Below are 19,124 nucleotides of genomic sequence, written 5' to 3' on the forward strand. Positions count from 1 at the left end.
CCCAGAATGGGACAAACTTCCCCCCCTCCCGACTTCTAACTTCAAATATTCCATCTGCTATTCCTATAACCACTTGCTCTTTTAAATTAAACCTGTCACCTTTTGTCTTCATAAGCACTACTTGGCACAGGACAGCTTTTCTAAGTGTCAGGTCTTGAAATTAAGTTCTTTCTGCTTTTCTCTCATCATCCTATTATTAATAAGGAATATCTAGTATACAGGCATATTTATGTTTCAGATTTCTCCCACTCCATGATAGAGTATGGTGTGGGGAGAAACATAGTGAAAAAGGATGAGAAAGGATAAGGCACTTAATGCCTTCTTTGCCTCAGTCTTTAACAGTAAGACCAGTTGTCCTCCAGGTACCCAGATCCCTGAGAAGGAAGACAGTAACAAGGAGCAGAATGAGGCTATGAGGCTGCCATAACCCAAGGGGAAATGGTCAGCAACCTGCCACACCTCTCAGACACACACAAGTCTTTGGGGTTGGATGGGATCCACCCACCCAAGGGTATCAAGGGAGCTGGCAGAAGCGCTCACAGAGCCAGTTTCCATCGTTTCTCAGCAGTGCTGGGTAACTGAGGAGGTCCCAGTTGACTGGAGGTTAGCAAATGTGACCCCATCTACAAGATGGGCCAGAAGGAGGACCCAGGGAACTACAGGCCTGTCAGCCTGACCTTGGTGCTGGGGAAGGTTATGGAGCAGAACATCCTGACTGCCATCTCCTGGCATGTACAGGACAACCAGGCAATTGGGTCCAGTCAGCATGGGATTATGAAAGAGAGGTCTTTCATGAAAGACTGGATATTAGGAAAAAATTTCTTCACTGAAAGGGTTACCAAGCATTGGAACAGTGCACCCAGAAAAGTGATGGAATCGCCGTCCGTGGAGATATTTTAAGGAACACGGTTTAGTCATGGACTTGGCAGTGTTAGGTTAAAGGTTGGACTTGATGATTATAAAGGTCCTTTCCAACCTAAATGATTATATGATTCTATGACACTTGATGCATTTAAAATACAAACAGTATAAGCAATAAGAAATTCTGACTTAAAAAGAAGCGACAGCTGTTATACTAATAGAATGAATCAACTAGTACTCCTTTTATCATGCTTCTTTCATTACAATTCAGGCTAGACAGAAAAAAAGTATAGAAACCAGTCAGTCTCAATAGGAATTAATAAACTTAGCAATATTTTCAATCAACTGGATGAAACCTTGTGATCACAGACTTTTTACAGATTCTTGTTTTTTTCCAGCAATAGCTTTTTACTAATGGAAATTAGTTCTACCTGATCACTATAATGTCAACTTAATTTCAAAGACATCATACCAAAAAGGTTGCTAACAAGAGACGATATCTGCAGATGATTATTTAGCACACTGTACTGTTAATGCTTTATGGGTTAAAAATAGTGATGCTTTTTTAGTAGATGGCTATTTTATTGTTAGCTATCTATACCAAGCCAAATTAAGACTGCTCACTGCTATCCTTTTCCCACATGCATATTTATTTGTTAGAATAAACCAACCAAGTTTATGCTAAGCAACGCTGTTCCACAGATGCACAGGAAACCCAAATGCCTTCTCTACAATACTGACTCTATTAGATGAATTAAAGATCAGATACTTAAACATTAAACACGCTTAAAGATAAAAACAACCTCTAATTAAACAATCTCTTTGACCCCATTTTATTAACTCTCCATTCCTGTGGTAACTCAATATGCTCTCTTCAGATACAGAAAGTAGTTCCTTTGAACTTTGAAAGAAAGTGGAACATGGAGGACATTAATATTACTATCTACTGTGTTTTCATAGTAATAAGTTCAATAAATAAGCATGGTTTAAAAAGTTGGGAAAATAGATCTAATTACATCATATTTGCAGATTACTAGTACTGCATTACCACTTTCTTGTGCTGATAAATGTATGGCTGAGTATTGCCTATGGAAAGTCTTATTTGTAATGGTTAGTTCTCACTTCTATGAACAGAGAAAAGTCCAAGTTCCTTCTAAAGTAAAGCTTCCAGGTACCATGAAATATACCTCACCTCTCAACTATAGTTATATTTGTTCACATTGAGAAATCAGGCTTTAGTAAACATATATATACTATTGCCTCTCATGACAACAATGAGTCTTTAGTTAAAGAGATGACAAGAATTGGCCTGCACCACTAAGTCATCATTAGCAAGATCCATGAACAGCTTCACTGAAAGAATCAAACCAGAACAATTTAGGGGCTTCAAAGAGGAAACAATATGGCTACTTAAAACCACTAAGGTCCTTCCCTTTTGGTGTAGCTGAAGCTAACTTACCTATTTGACCCAGACTGTTAACTAGAAAACAAAGCACTCTGCACCCTATTCAACCCTGCCAAATACTAACAAATTAATAGTACATATATTAGAAGTCATTCCTTATTGGAAAATATTCCTCTTGTAAGTTAAGACACAAAACGGTCACAGTCACAAAGACTGTGGAAAGTTTGTCTCTTTTAAAATTAGACTTTAGACATGTAAATGGATGATACAGATAAATTTGAACTTATTCTGGGGTTATTTAACTCAAGTCTAAGTCAATCATCTTTATCTTAATGCAGACAATAAGTTACTGCTCAGACAGACTGAAATATGCATTTATCTGAATTGCACTGCTCTCTAGTTCAGACTGCTGCAGTTGCACTGTATAGACTTGCCTCTTACTGTCAAACGCAGTTTTGTGAGCCAGTACCCTCCTGTGATCCACATCACTTCTGCCAGAACACACAGATAAATTTGAGTGATGTTTTGTACAAAAAGTGAGTAAAATAAGTTGTACTGTAGACATCTCCACACAAATGCCTTGTAGGAAAAGCTGACTGAACTTGCCCAAAGTAAGTGGTGCATGGCTTTTCTTCTGTTTCCTTGCTCAGCACTAACTTCAGCTAAGAGAGACCTATTGCTGTCTTCAGCAACAGCATCTCTTAGGTGAGGTGTCTATAGTGAACTGGGAAGGAAATGAAGAATGAAACTGAAGCATCTCCCTTTTCCAAAAGGAAACATAAGCAGGGTTGAAGGAGGGGGAAAAGAGACCGGGAGAGATACAGATCATGGCAAATACCAGATTGAATTCCCTCTGGCTCTGCTTCTTAATTAGGGAAAGACTAAGTGGAATATGAACAGATGGGAAACGAGCCACTCCTCACGTAACACAAATCTATGAGCCACAAAGCCAGAACAGGGAGGATACCTTTCAGATACAGGCAAAACAAAAAAACCAACCCTGACTCAAGCTCTAAAAGATACAGGTTTGATTATCTAACAATCTTTTACCAACACTTACTGCTACTACATAGCACTTCCATATTGGGTCAGGAACCAGTGGAGCATGTACAGCATGGGAGCATTACTCGTAAGAAGTTAATAAAAATCACCTGCCTACAGTATAGCATTAGTGAGCACAAAACTCAAAGCAAAGTGCTATACTGCCGTGTCCCCTTCAGATTTTCCCAGCCTTCTCCCACTCTGCCACAGTGTGCCTCACTCCTCTGGCACAATTAAAACATCTGTCAGCCACACATACCCTGTTCCACTTAACAGCTTCACTTAGCAACTCACTGCAAGTCTTCTGCTCCAAGTGTGCGTGTTCTGCCAATTCCCCATTCACTTCTCATTTGTGAAGTTTTAATCTTGTGCCTGCTGGTTTTTTGGTCTCAGGAGAAAGAAAAGGTTTTGTACTTTTAAAGTGTGAATACTTTTATGAGGTCATTTAAAGACTATGCTAAATTACTTCTGCAATAACTTATACAACCAAAGACACACTTAACATGCCAAGCTCAGAGATACTTTCACTAGGTAAGTTTCTCTTTCACATACCTCCCCCTCCCTCCCAAATAGTTTCCCTCGTGAAAAATCACTAGCTGGAAGTCTCACTGCCCTTACATAAATCACTATAAAAAATATCACCTATATTGCACTGAGTAGCCAGGCAACCAGAAATACTCATCTTGTCTTCAGTGCTGAGAGGCTACACATCACAAAGAATTTGTCCTGTACCACAGAATAAATTTCTGATAAAGTAATAAAAATACAGCTTTAAATGTAAACGGGTAAAAGCTACACCACTTACTAGTATTTAATTTCCCAAGGAGTTCTTGATACAAAAAGTTGATCAGCACACCTAAGTTACATGTCATCATACCACCCAAGAACAGCAGATTCTTTAGGAAATCATCTGAAAGATTTAGTTTCACTATAGACCCACTCTTGCCTCAGCATCTCTTTCCAAGCTCTCAGCAATCTGTGCAGAGTTTTATTTCCTACACTAAACATATTAGGTAAAGAAAGTTTTTTCCTGCAGGTGCTCTTAGGACCTGATCCACAATTCTTCAAAGTTCACAGGAGATTTTCTGGAGCCTTCAATGGAATTTCATAAGCTAGAATCTAACAAAACTGCTACCCATCAGAACTCATTTCATGTCACCCAGCCATTCCAAAACTGAACTCCAATCTTTGCTTTTGGCCAAGGTACAAAATTCAGAAAGTCAGTCTTCATTCTTCCAACTTCAGAATACCAAGATTTGCCACTGTAGTTTTTCTAGTATTTAATCGTTTCTGTTACTGCAAAGGTGAGTGTAATTTTGAAGTGGAATTATTTCCTTTTCTGGTTATTTATCCTTTCCTAAAGTATCTAGTATTGTTTTTCTGCAAGGATACTCACATACTACTTTCTTCTCAATTCTAATTTTTTCACGTGCAGCAGATCAAACTCTCTCACTCCCACAAGGCATTCTCTATGTGTTTAAATTCCTTTGACACAATTTTTCTGTATTTTTTCCACATCCAAATTTTCAACACCTTTTTTTTTAAGATGACTAGCATCAAAACCATATAGAGTATTAGCTTCAGGTATAAAATAAACGCATGTTAAAAAAAAACTTAGAGCTCTTTCTGGTCTTATTTTATACCTTCCGATTTATCCATCCAAGGATGCAGTTATTCCTTCTGAGTCAGGAGCTCACATTAGTATTAAATTCTTGTCCCCTTTGACTTCTTGTTCCTTCTCAGAGCTACCACCTTCCTGAACACAGCCTTCACCTCTGCAGTTCTGCACTCCTTTTAATCCATGTAACTATTCATCTGACGATATTAAAAGGCATCTAATTTATACAAGCTCATCATGCCAGATAAAGTATTTTTTTTGTACAAAATCTTTGTTGTCTTCTGACTTTGCCATTTGGACAGATTTTACATCATCTGCAAGTTTTTACTACATGAAATGTCAACTGCTCGTTGACAATTAAATTTTGATTGTTGTAATCTAATCATCTATTATTTACATTTTTTAATTATAAAGCCCCACAGTAACTGACATTTTAAAAATCAAAGTCTCAAAATATCAAGCCAACTACTTTCTAAAAGGCATCCTCAAGAGTCCTTAGAAGCCAGCTAGAATAACCACCTAATGCTTTATCCGTTGGAAGTCTATTGAAAGTCTGGAAGTCCTTTTTTACTTTGCACATGGTCAATAAAAATCGCAGCCAACTGTAATTAACTAACAATAATACTATTATTGATAATGCTAGTTATACGAACGCCAGACATAAAAAAAGTAAACTGTTTTACAGACTTTCCAAAGAGCCATAAGTTAAGATGTTTGGAGCTATTTTTTTTAAATCAAAACCATTCTTGTGAGGAAAACACACAGGACAGAGCCACCAAAGTAACAGGAAAAGCTTGTGTCCCCCCCTCCCTCCATAATTGCAAGCTGTATTTATAACTGGCAAAGTATTGCCCTCTTCTTCAAAGACAAACTGCTGGTGAGGCTCTTCCTCCTCTGCCCACTTTGCTTAAAATGCTCACAGCACGGATACTTATCTCCACAGTGGGAGGCCAAGGATTAGCCACAGCCTCCAAGAGGGTGGAGAGATTTAAAGGTCAATTTAATTAGCTCATTCTAATCTCTTACACATCTAATGTAAATGTCATTGTTTTCTAACTGCTACTTTAGCAGACAAGATTATATTTTAGAAACTCTGAACATGTGAGCTATGTGTTGGATGTAATACAGATACTTCATGCAACTGATCTAGAAAGGAAGCCTAATAAAAACTGTCATTGAGTCACAGCTTTTCCTAAAAAAGCTAAAAAGGGCAATAGGAAAATTCTGGTGATAAAGCATGGAGAGCTTTAAAAGAACAGTAATCTTTCAAACTGACTGGCTTAACAGCTTCTCATTGATTTAAATCTTCCCCATTTTGCGATGTCTGGACAAAGGCAAACAATGATTTCTGGTACTGTGATCTCATCTGAAAGTCGTGGAATGCCAGAACGAGCTTCACAAGCTCAGCGTACCCCAAAGACAAATCAGATCACATCCCAGGCTATTTAAGAGTGCCTCTGGGCAGCTTTGCATGAATGAATAGGCAAAAACAAGTGTACAGATGATGCTCTGTGATGACTGAAATCATAGGTCAGTGGAAAAGCCTGGCAGTGGTTCATCGCTGTTAAGACAATTACGTACACACAGTCTGGCTGTTCTGTGACAGCAGTTACAGTGGTGCTGCCTGGCCCATGCACAGCTTCTCATGAAGACAAACTTGCAGCTTCCCCCAACCTTTTTTTCCTATTACAAGACCTCAGGAATCGTTGATATGGATATTAGACTTGGATTACTGGCTAAAAAAGCATATCAGAGAGACACACTGTCATACAACTGGACATAAAGGCTCCAACTTCTGTAATTTGAAACAAGCAGCCTACTTCTGGGATGGTGCTCAGGACAGTGTTTTGTCAGTGATTTCTAAAGAGAAGAAAGGCAAAGTGCTACTGTTTTAATGTAACAGAAGCACCAAACCCAGAGATGTTTGGTTTTGTCATATGAGGATGGACAGAGAAGACTTCTGGGTTTACTTTGTATACTGGGATCATGCACTCTACCATTGCCATTGAGCAGGTTTATGTCTGGAAATACTGATAAGGAAACATGATGAGAAAACATGATCAGGGAACACTGATTCCTGACACTGACACATTATTAAGAAGTCTAGTATCTGGCAAAGCGTACCTGACCAGTAACGTACATTAAAACCACATTCAATAGTATGAGTCCCCTTGCCTTTGGCAGCTGTATGGATAATACTGCATGATTTCTTCTCATCTCAAAAGCAGAGCTCTCAAAAGACCTATGTCGAATGACATGGGACCTCCAAAGGACAAGACAGGATACCACTGGTCCTGTGGTGCACTAGTCAAACATCAAATCCCTTCCATGATCTTGTTAAGAAGTGGATGTACACACTGTGAACACCTACAAACATTTATAAGCAAATTGTATCCAGGGAGTGATTACTGTGGTGAAAGACATGAAAAACTTTGACAGAGAAAGGTAAAACACCAACTTTTTATTTTTTCCACTGAGCTATTCTACCAGGAGAAAGGCTATGGGTTACTTGACTTGTTCAAATGGAAGTTTAATGAATAAAATGCGATTCTTTCCTAAATCAAGTTACCCTATTGAGACTGTGTCGTGGTTTAAACCCAGGCAGGTAACTCGTTCACTCACTCCCCCCCTTCTTTCCCTCCCCCTACTCCTGGAGGAGAATCGAAAAGAATGCAACTCCCACGGGCTGAGATAAGAACAGTTTAGTAACTAAGGTATAACAGAGATCACTACTGCTACCACTAATAATAACAATGATAAAGGAAACAACAAGGGAAGAGAATACAACACCTCAGCACCAGCCAACCGATAACTCACGCCCCCAGCCCGACCAACCTCTGACCGACACCTCCTCCAACCCCGCAGTCCCAGCCCTTCCGGCTAACTCCCAGTTACATCCTGGGCATGATGTGCTGTGATATGGAATACCTCTGGTCAGTTTGGGTCAGGTGTCCTGTCTCTGCTTCCTCCCAGCTTCTCCTCCTCCCTGGCAGAGCATGAGGCTCACAAAGTCCTTGGCCAAACCAAAACATCCTTGTCATCAGCTCTGTTCCCAAGCCGAAAGTCAAAACACAGCACTGCACCAGCTACCAAGAAGGAGAAACATGACTGCTACTGCTGAACCCAGGACAGACTGTAGGTCTGGATTTGAAGCTGTTAGCTTAAGGCATACGCTTGCTTTAGAAAGAGTTAAGGCTCTTCTTCTGGAAGCTTCGCCCCTTCAGCCATGTAAAGCTTGGACAGAATGTCTCACTATCAATGGCTATCTCCATACGAGCTCAGGGAGCACCCAGAAGCTCATTTTTTTTTGATGCTGCCAGCACATACTAAATTACTTTTTTCTAGTTTCAATACCCAACTGTGAATGATACGTAGGTTATGCAAGGAACTGCTAAAGAAAGCAAACTAAATGTTTTCTCTGGGGAAAACTAAGAAAAGACAGAGGTTAAAATTTCCACTGCCATACATATTAAGGTTAAGTCCCACAGCCACTAAATGGCACCAAATCCTAGAATGTAATATTCAGATTGCAAACTTCATTCTTCACATGCTGGAGAGACTATAAATGCAATAGGTTTTGTTAGTACAGCTGACTCAATACCTTACTACCACTATTGCCTATGCCTATGCCCATGTCAAACAAGATGTCAGCAGTTCCGAATATCCTGATGCCAATGTCCATCTGGGATCCACAAACTGTATACTCTGCTACAAGAAAATCACAGCCTCACCTGACAGATAAACTCAATGACTTTTCATGCAATGTCAGGCTTACCATACTTAAATGGTCAGCACAGGAATTTTCTTTTCAAGACAGTTCTCGCTTCCAAGACTTTTAATACATTTTATTAAACATTTAATGAAAGGATCATGTCTTTGGAAGAAGATCCAACTCCTAAGATAGTTGTTCCTGACATATTTATTGTTGACCTTGTTGCCTGTAGTTTAATGCTAGAGGTGGCTCATTCCTTCCCAAACAAAAGGCCAATAAATGGAGGCACAAATTTCACTGCAGAAACACCAGCAAAGAGCTCCAATTAGTATTTGTCTGAAGAAACATATTTTAGATTGTAAAATAGCTTTTAAACTCTTAATATGATACCTTAGGACTGGAAAAGTCACATAAAATGAGCAAAAATGTTCACAAGTTGACAAGAATTTTGGTGAAGTTTAGACACTTAAAGACAAAATTATATTTAAGGTTGCCTTCGGAAAAATGAACCTAGAATTTGCATTATTTTCCTGATGCTATTCTAGAGTCTGGACTACAAATCCTTCTGTATAGAAAGCTGTGAGAGATATGGAAATGTAAGGAGACATCCATATTAAAGTGAGAGACAGAGTTCTTACAATTTGTTATTAGGTAAATTGTTTAAGAGCAGGATTTCTCAATTTTCTTTTTAGATTCAATCTTTTATATGGAAAAAATGCACATAGAGAAATAATAAGTTAAAAAGAACACAGACCATCTACTAAAAGCTCTTTGTTCTGTACAGAGAACCTCTACTGGCTGCTCCTACAGTCAGATCTGAGCATATCTCCTTTTACCCTAAGTACTAAAACTTTAAGGGAAATCAGTTGTGATCACCTCCATCCCCAGTATAAAGCTCATTAGGTACCCTGGGACACTGGTGCCCTCTGGTATGACCAACTGCATTTCACTGGGCAAGAACCCAGTCTCCCTCTTTCGCCTAGCAGTATCTAGATGTAGGATTCAGCAATAACTCTAAGTAAGAACAGATGTGCTGGATCATAGTAAAGTAAGTTCCCCTTTTCAGAGCAACAGGAGCAGAAGCATTTGTAATAGTAACAGATCCTATTTTTCTAGAGGTTTTTTGGGGGATCATTAAGCTAGCTGCTTGCTTGTTCACCTCTCACTTTTGCAGTTTTCAGAAGCTAGTCTTATAATTCATTTGACAGAATTGTACTCTTGGATTTTGTAAGATAAGAAATCATGTCGACCGAGTTGAAAAGAAACTCTCAAGTTACAACAGCTATAGCATTGTAACCAAACCACACAGTTTGGTAAAAAAGAGGTCTTTCTGTAAGATAACCTTTGCAAAACTGATGCCAAAAGCTAAGAGGGAATGCAGAAACTAAAAAATAATTTGGGATTGTAGTGAGGTATTTAATTTACAACATCTGCTTTCTAATCAATTTTTCTCTTTTCTTTTAGGAACAGTTAATGCTGTCAAGTATTTCCCTACCTATGTTAGGAGGATCTTCAGAGTTAGGGATTCTTTACCAATGAACTAAGATGACAACAAAAATACAAGATCAAGATAATTTTCCCTATCAAGGCAAAATCTGTCATTATTTAATGTTCTGACTCGTAGAATTACTTTTAAAAAGTACCTTCAATTTCAGATCCACATGTACTTGTAACTCCCAATGGTGCTAAGCAAAATAATGACCTAATTGGTTAAAATGGTTTAAAATTTTTGTCATTATTCAAACGCAATTTTGATTCATACTGACTGATCATCACTTGTGTTCCCCTTTCTGAGAAAGAACAGCCAAACCATTTCTTAATTTGATGCAATAAACACCTTAGTAACATGTGATAAGCAAGAAAGATTGGAGTCTAATAAAAGGTTGTTTTGACATAAGAACAAAGTTTCTTAACCTAGATTCAACACTTAACTTGTCGTAACAAGCTTCTAAAGGCAACCTTTAAATAAAACTTATGGTTTAACTTCATACTACATTTTGCACATCGATGTCCATAATAAAGCAAAACCCCCCACTCAGTATTGGCAACACACATCTACCTCCATGAAACTTTAATTCTAGTTCAATGTTAATCAAAATGTCATTCAGAGATGCCCAATGAGCTATGAAAGACAGACAGATGCAGGAACTACTTACTAGAAATGGCTTCTTGTAAAACACAAACCATACAGAGTTTAAGCAATTCCTCTGACTAAAGACAGACTAACTGTAGGAAAAAAACCCTTTACTTACAAGATTTAAATCTCTCTTCAGGGATAAGAGGAGAACTCTGTAAGAGAAGATTTTTATATCAAGCATTCCACATGTGAGCAAAGCCTACATGTTAAGCAGCCCACAAAATTACTGCACAAAGTGAATAACACAACGTCAAAATATAAAATGTGTATAGCCCAGTAATTAGGGTGTATGCTCCCAAATTCTTTTGATAAAGTAAGGGGTTTTTTTCAGTCTTATGAGGAAGCACTATATGACCTCTGGAACAATTCATCAAGGATATCTGCAGAACATTCTGAAAACAAAAACATTTAAAATGAATGTTCTTCCTGATTTAAACTGATGTGTCTGACTAATGAACGAGGTAATTGGGTTTATTTATCTAAACCAATTCTATCTTGCTCAATAATGGGAATGACATTGCTCACAATTGATTAGGACTCCCTTCCTGAAAGTTGTTATATAAGAAAAACTACCCAGAGAAAGTTATTTCTATCTCCTCCATAAGCATCCCTTCAGTTCAATATTGCACAGGCTTTTTCCAATTCATGTTTGGCTTTGAATGCAAGACCATCATTTTAACCTGCATTCACTGGAATAACTTTCTTGAAGACAAAGATTATCTGGAAAAAAAAGACAAGTATACACAGTGAGTCTCCCTGGATTTCCTTTTTAAATCACAGAAAATGTAACATTAAAAAGAAAGCAACTTCTACTTTTAATAGGGATAACCCCTATCTTGCACATGGAGTGAGTTAAATTTTCATTGTATGTTTTCCTCTAGAATTAATTTTGATGTGTGTTCAAAATACATTACTACTTTGATCTTTTTTTAAAAAAATAGTATCAGTACAGCTCAGTAGAATAAGAATGCAGACTGATAATTTGCTTGGATTGTGGAAAAAAAGGATAGCGAATGTAGACACTGCCTTCCCCTGGGTCAAAATTAAGTATCTTTTGTTTTTCACTAAATATACTTGAAATACTAAATAGTATTGTAGATTTTTTTTCCAATACATAATTTTGTTGCATTAAAAAACAGGATGTGGTTACATTTTTCTTCTTCTGGATTGTCGTTTGGTTATATTGTCAAAAAAACCCCAACAGAACAAAACAGAGTTACAAACAAGTAATTTTGGTTTTAATCTGAAAATAGGGGCATTTTATCTAGTGACAGTCCTTTAACACCATTTTTTCATTGCTATCATTAATAAAATTAAACAGCAGTATAATATAGTTACAACAGGATTTTTTGTTGTAGAACAGCAGAACAGATAGAAACATTTCACAGTGCTGTGGGAGGCAGTGCTTTTGATTATGTGGTTTGCTAGTTTTAACTAATGACAGCATCCTAATTCGTCTAATAAATATTTACTGAAATATAACTTCAATTGCCTAGGAATGTCATCACCCCATCTTCTAAAAAGACAGCAAGCATGAGCTGACACCATAATTTTAAGTTTAGAAACAATCACATGTCCTTCCTCTTTGACACACTAATCCTTTGTCAAGAAAAAGAAAATCTTCAGCTAAAGGGATCAAATACCTTCCCAAACATTATGATCCTCTTTGGTACACCAGGAAAATTGAAGCACTAATGTAATCTGTTCTAACTGTTAGCCTAAGTCTTGGTGTATTTCCTCTTTAACAGCTCTTCAGTAAAGAGGATAATGAAAAATCATATGACAGGATCACAACAGCTCTACCAAAAGAAACCAGCTGAACCCTCTTCTCCACCTACTGACAAAAGGTCTCACCAAAGTTACAGTGGCCATATACCAAGATCCATAGACTAATCTCCATCTACACTCCTGCAAACACATTTTAACCCATCTACGTATTTTAACACATTGCTTGATACTGAAAAGGGGAAAACTGATAAAAAGGATAGTTGAAGGATTTAAAAGTATCTTCTGGCTTCAGTATTCACTCTGCTCGATGTAGCAAGAATGAAAGTGTTACTGTACAAATGCATTTTGTACAATTTAGCTACTTGAAACTGTTTATTAAATATCTTCACTTAACATATCTTAGTGGCAGGCTACAAATACAACTGCAACCCACATCAAAATACCAGAAGAGCAAAAGAGCACAACAGGAAGTGGTGCTGGGTTACACAGCAAGTGCTCTTTAGGACAGGACATCTTGCAGAGAGACTGCAGAAAGAAATTACCCTTGTGACTGAAACAGTGTGCATTAGGAGCAACTAATGGAAAAGGGAATTGTCAGTGAGTTTTTGATTGCAAATCAGACTGAAGCAGAGTTAAAGGACTTTCTCTTGCAAAGAGAGAAAGAAGCTTTGGCTGCAAGGAACAACCCTGCCAAATCTAGAGCAATTTCTTGTTTTGCTGTATCTGCTCTACACAAGCAATTTGTTTCCAGATCCTTTTAACAATGGGAAAAGGAGGCATGATGAAGCAGTAGGAAGTTGTCAGGCCACAGGTCAAGCTTTTCTAAACAAAGAGAGCATGAAGGAAAAAAAAAGACTATGTTCATTTCAGAAATGATGTTTCACTTAGACGCACAACTCAAGCACTGTTATCTAAATGACCCAGCTGAACATAACATCTCTTGTCAGTAGTGTCCAGGCATCTTTTTTCTTCCTATTGCAAGAGGTATCACCCCCTGTTTTAATAACACGGCTTACGACCTGGAGGTTCTCTAACATGAAATACGGACGGCTAAAGACAGCAGAAGGATAGGAACCAGAAGACACCTAGGGCAGGCAAAGAGTTAAACCAGAAACATTCTGCCTGCAGGTGGGGTAAGGAATAGAAAGAAGATCATCTTTAAGTTTTCCTTCAACTTACATAAAAATAACTTTATTTCAGCACACTGGCCTGCTTGTTCACAACTGCAGCATATATCATTAGTTTAGGCATTTTGAAAGCAAACTTACCTGAAAGTCCTGATCATCAATTCCAAACCTCTCTCTTAGATTACGGAAAACCATTGGACAATATTCCTTAAATTTGAAATGACTTGGCATGTTTTCCCTGAAAGAATATAAAACCACATCAACTTCATTCACTTGCATATGTAGTAAATAACTGTAGAATATCCTGTCTCAATTCTGTTCACACAAAACAGAGGATAAGGAGATTTACAATCTTTCCTCTAACCTTTTTTGTTAATGAGATTTAGTCTCACCGTGTTCTCTTCATTTTCTTTACAATATTTAATAAATTTGTGAGTATTTGTCTCCAACAAGCTACAACATAACTGGATGAAATAAACACAAACTATATTTTGGTAACTTTGGAACCTGGACTCAAAAGCAGACAAAGAATGCTTTCCCACTGCTCTAAAATTATTCCAGTGGTGAAGTCTTAGATTGGATTATATAAGAATTACTATACCATCTGTAACACCAAAAAGTACTGACGGTGCCAAAGCTTCAAGAAAACTTGACTCATTCAGTACAGAGCTAATTTTAATACCCTTGTGTTGATTTCAGACTTATATGTGAGAAGTTATTTTGACCATCGCCACAAAACCGAAGATCCAAAGTAGCAGAATTCTTCCTTTTTGCAAATATATTCTTAAACAAAATTTAGGTTACACACAAAACAGCAGTATCAGTTTAGTATGTCTATACATGCTATTCACAGAGCATTTTATTTTTAAGAGACATAGATATTTCATTAAACGATCTTAATACTTTTGGCACTTCTATATGATTGCTATGATTATGTATCATGGATTATAAAAAGCTGAACATTACTCAGCTTTGTTATATGCTTCAAATTCTCATTCATGTTCAAACATTTCATATAATAAAAAGTACACACATATGAATTTGTTTTGAAAAATACCCAAATAAATACTTGTATCAGCCATAAACACACCAAGAAAGGATCACCTTCAATATATAAGATACTCATAAGGCAATAATAAACCATATGGCAGAAAAATACTACCCAGCAGCCCTTGCTGTTGCTTTTCAGAACAGCACAGATGGCTATGTTTATCGCAGGATTAACTTAATCATAAAAACTTCAGTCCCATGAACTGAAAAATAACAGAGTTCATAGTACTTCATAAATATCACTGCCACTATCCACTTCTGCAAGGAACTGTTACTTGTACTTACTTGTTGAAAAGGTGATTGTCCACCTTTATCTTTGAGTAGGCTTTGAAATCATCTGGCATCAACATAACAGGGATTTGAACATGGCTCAGTTCATTGATCTAGAGAAAAGAGAATATATTTAGATGCTTATGTCTTTGCAAAAATGCTGCATGTGTCTTAATGTTACTTAGTCTACTAATTCTTGTGTGTATGACCCGAGAGTGAATGTAAGTAAAAGAATGTAAAAGCAGTTTTATTCTTTCCAGATTAAATGTGATCACACTTTGGAAAAGAAGGAACAGCATTCCATATTTATACTAGTTTCTGGGGAGGGGGGGTGGGAGTGGCAGAGAGGGGAAGTGCTTCAAAGCACAACTGGATTGTACTTTTTATGGAAGGTCAATGAGGACGCCAGCAAAATGGTCTTTAATCCCAACACATTGTTCTTGTCTAATCAATTGAGCTATGCTTCCAAAAAATAATCCAAATTCCATATTTCAAATGACTATTTACCTTTGCACCCTACAAAGTAGTCTTACATGTTTGTGTCTTGGACTCTTTATAGAAAATCAAGTGAAATCTTGTTTATATGTGAATGCACGCACTTTGGGCTCAATAAACGGAGGGTTGTTTCTTACACTAGCACAGAACTCAGGCAAATTTTTGTATGCATCTTTTTGATTGTTCAAGTCAGACAAACTAAATAGCTAAATTTTCACTTAGAAATAGATGAACAACTTCCAAGGTTTCCCCTTATTTTTTTGTATTTGTGGGGATCATCTATTCTTTCTAGCTTTGAGAGAAATAGTCAGTCTTCAAGATTAGTTTTTTTTATCTATATTTGAAATCCACCTCTGACCACACCTCATAGAAATCACAGAACACTTTACCATTACCTATTCTGTAGGCATATTTTTATCATTGCATGTATCAATTTACCCTTACTTTAGTAAACTTTAACTAAAACTTGATAAACATAAGACAGAGTATTGTTAGCTTACAATGGTGCTTTCAAATCATGAATGAGATACCCATTACAACAACAGCCACCCATGACATACATTCTACCTATGTTCTTATCGTGATCTACACCCTGGTCACGCACCTCGATTCACCCGGTCAAGTCTGTTTGCTCATGCAGAGCACATTTTGCTTCAGCAGTTTTCTACAGGGTTTAGAGGGAAAACCCACTCCATATGAATACAAATGCACACTAAGGGTGGATACAGCAACACAGGGGTGCTCTTCTGCTCTCAGCACTGCTTATCCAACACTGTTTCCAACTAGGAAGCGGTTAGTTGCCTGTAAATGCTACCCTGCTGCAGAGAGGCTTTTGGAGAAACCTTCACTGAAGTAGCTATAGGTTATAAAAGGGGACTTGCACTCAGTGCGAGTATGACCTTTTGCAGAACCAAAGTTAAACAAAACAAGAAAACAGCGAGGAGCCTTTTAGCTCTTAAACAGAGGAAAGAAACCAATGCAAGCAAGCAGGTCGGGTGGCCTCACCACTTTTCAGTACTTTCAACTCCCAGTAATGGTCCCTGACATCTCATTTTTATTATTCAAGACCCTTGCAGCCCACACAAAACCTGATAAAATCTGTTGAATTTACTGAGTGCTTCTTTGGTAAGCTGTAGACAGAGGCATGGCAGTTATATAGCAGAGCGGAGAAAGGAAATAGAAAGATGTCTGGGATGGGCTGAGTGTGCTCTGCTCCCTGAAGTTGTAGGGAGAATGTTCTTTCCTTCCTCCAAGCAGAGTGAAAGAAGAAATTCCAGTAAATTTTTGAAAGCACAGCTGTATAAACCTAATAAATCATGCTGACACCTCATTAAATATGACATAAAATAACAAAATGTTGATTGAAAATCACTACATCTAACATACATGCTTTTTACTATAGTTGCTATCACAGTATATCAATCTCACTCTGAATCCACAGGACAGGTTCATGAGCCTGCAGAACTAGTGTAGCTGTTGTACAAATAAAACTAGGGACAAGCAGATACTATGCAGAGATACGGAACTTTAGATTTGCTTATACAGTGTTATCTATCTTTTATATTGCCAGATCATATAACAAACTATGCTTGAAAGAGAAGTAAGAGACCTACACACAAGTACAGTCTCGGCAAAAGTGATACAAAGAACAGCTTCCATTACCTACAATAACAGCAAGTTTGCTTGCAAATTTGGATTTTACATTATCAAAATTGCATTATTCAAATTTTCACATGCATTCGCTTTCTTACTTTGCTGATGCAAAGTTTCTCTACATCTACAGATTTGCTTTTGTGCTGCAAGTATTTATATAGGTATTATAATAGTACAGTTTAAGTTGTAGGCCTTACAAATGTCACCTACATAGCAGAATAACAGAGCCAAATGTGCTCATACATGCATACTTCAGAGATTCTTTTATTCTAAGCAGAAATTCCAAAATACTTCTAGGAAGTTCCCTACCAGACGTGAATGTACTTTTTCCTCAACCCCAAACGAGGCAAAGAAAAAAAAAAAAAGCAGACTAACAGAAGGGTATTTATTTTTAAATTCATCCAACCTGGAAGTATGCAAAAATAATTCCTCTAATATTTAGGGAATTCCTCTCTAGCAGACAGGAAAATAAAAAAGCAGGTGATGAACACACAGTACAAATGACCTTTGATATAGCATACCAGCTGAGTAATGGTACGTCCCAGTGGCACAGGCCATTAATTAATTTAAACCTTTCAAGTGTAAGGTCTGGTTCTTTGTGAAATAATACATTTTTTCGGATAGATTTGATGAGGCCAGATTGGAAAGTGCACACAAGACAGAAAGGAATACCCGTGTCATTAGATCTTGGTGGAAACTGGAACCACATTGTGGGGGGAGGGAGAAGAAACAATATCCAAACTCCCCCACAAACAGCTCTTGGAAAGTTAAAAGGAAAGGGAAAGGTCAGAGAGATCAGTTCTCCACTTTGCCATCACCATGTAAAGAAACAGTCACATTTGAAAGACACTAAATATGAAGCACAAAGAAGACATTTTGACTCTTCCAACTCATCTTGGATTAAAATTTTGCTTCTTTTTCTGTGTTTTAAAGTCAAGCATGACAGAAAACTATGTATTTACCAAGTATTGTGTGCATCTCTTCACATTACCCATTAAATATAGCTAGCTTTCGTCACAAGAGCAAATTAAATGTGACTGAGGATGAAAGTTCAGTTATTTCCTAATTACAGTAACTGTAATAATTACTTAAGAAACAAGAAACATTAATTTCCTCTAAGGACTGCTACTGAATGTAACAAAATTATAAGCAAGAAAGAATTTCCCCGAAGAGATAATCATGATGCATAAATGAAACAGAAAGAGCTCACTGGACAAAGGCCTGACTTGTTGCTGAAGGCTCGCAATCAGATATTCGTTTAATTACAATTACTTCTAAGAAAGCCCACATTTATAGATTTCTATAACAAATGCATGTGCATCATACAGAGAAATAAAGTCCTTTTAGTCCTGCAACCTACATCCTTTAACTGCCCTTATCTGTCGCTATCAATGCAAAACTTTGCTGCAGTTTGTCCTGTTACCTGAAACAGACAATGCTTACTGTATTTTTGAGGAATTTAAATCCCAGAGAATCCTTAGAGAATGGATTATTTTAAAGATGAACGACTAAGATTTCAGTTGCACAGTAACCATGCATATTATGTAAAAATACCTCATGCCTATTAATACAGTTTGTAAATTAATGCACACAAGACCCTAAAAGTGACCCAGAATCATCCCTTTAAGCAATTTATTCAAATATCCCTGTGATACTGGTATAAAACCAGGTGTTTGAGATGCTTACACCTTATGAGCTATAAGAGCAATTTTAAAAGCCTCAGACTAGCATCGCCGCTTGAAATACACGGTATAAACACTGGGGCTGTAGGGCTCTGCTCAGAGCTGTGGCTGGATCGTGGCAGGTGGGAGGGGGCTGAAGCGAAAGGAGGCTTTCAGGCAAAAACCAACTGATTGCAACTCGTTTTGCTCCTGCAGGTTTAGGATTGAATTCACACTGTCAGGAAAACAGAGGTTGTAATTAAGCTGCAAATAAGGGAATAATAAAAGCCTACTGGACATTGAATAAATAGTAAGGCTCAGCTGGTAATGATTCTGAAATTAGCACACAGAGAGGTGTTCCCACAA

General features: G+C 37.5%; 1 protein-coding gene across 2 annotated transcripts in view; it reads right to left on the minus strand.

Moving 5' to 3' along the window:
* Positions 1-19,124, minus strand: part of PIP4K2A (phosphatidylinositol-5-phosphate 4-kinase type 2 alpha) — a 113,752-nt gene that overhangs the window by 39,711 nt on the left and 54,917 nt on the right. For both annotated transcript variants that reach the window (XM_057432443.1, XM_057432441.1), the window contains exons 2-3: positions 14,965-15,062; positions 13,771-13,867 (exon numbers count right to left, since the gene is read on the minus strand). In XM_057432443.1, the coding sequence (XP_057288426.1) occupies positions 13,771-13,867; positions 14,965-15,062 (195 nt within the window). The remainder of the gene's footprint in view (positions 1-13,770; positions 13,868-14,964; positions 15,063-19,124) is intronic.

The sequence above is a fragment of the Pezoporus wallicus genome, unplaced genomic scaffold, assembly GCF_028554395.1.
Source record: "Pezoporus wallicus isolate ANWC-B61680 ecotype Strahan unplaced genomic scaffold, APGP_CSIRO_Pwel_v1 scaffold_2584, whole genome shotgun sequence".
NCBI classification, from domain to species: domain Eukaryota; kingdom Metazoa; phylum Chordata; class Aves; order Psittaciformes; family Psittacidae; genus Pezoporus; species Pezoporus wallicus.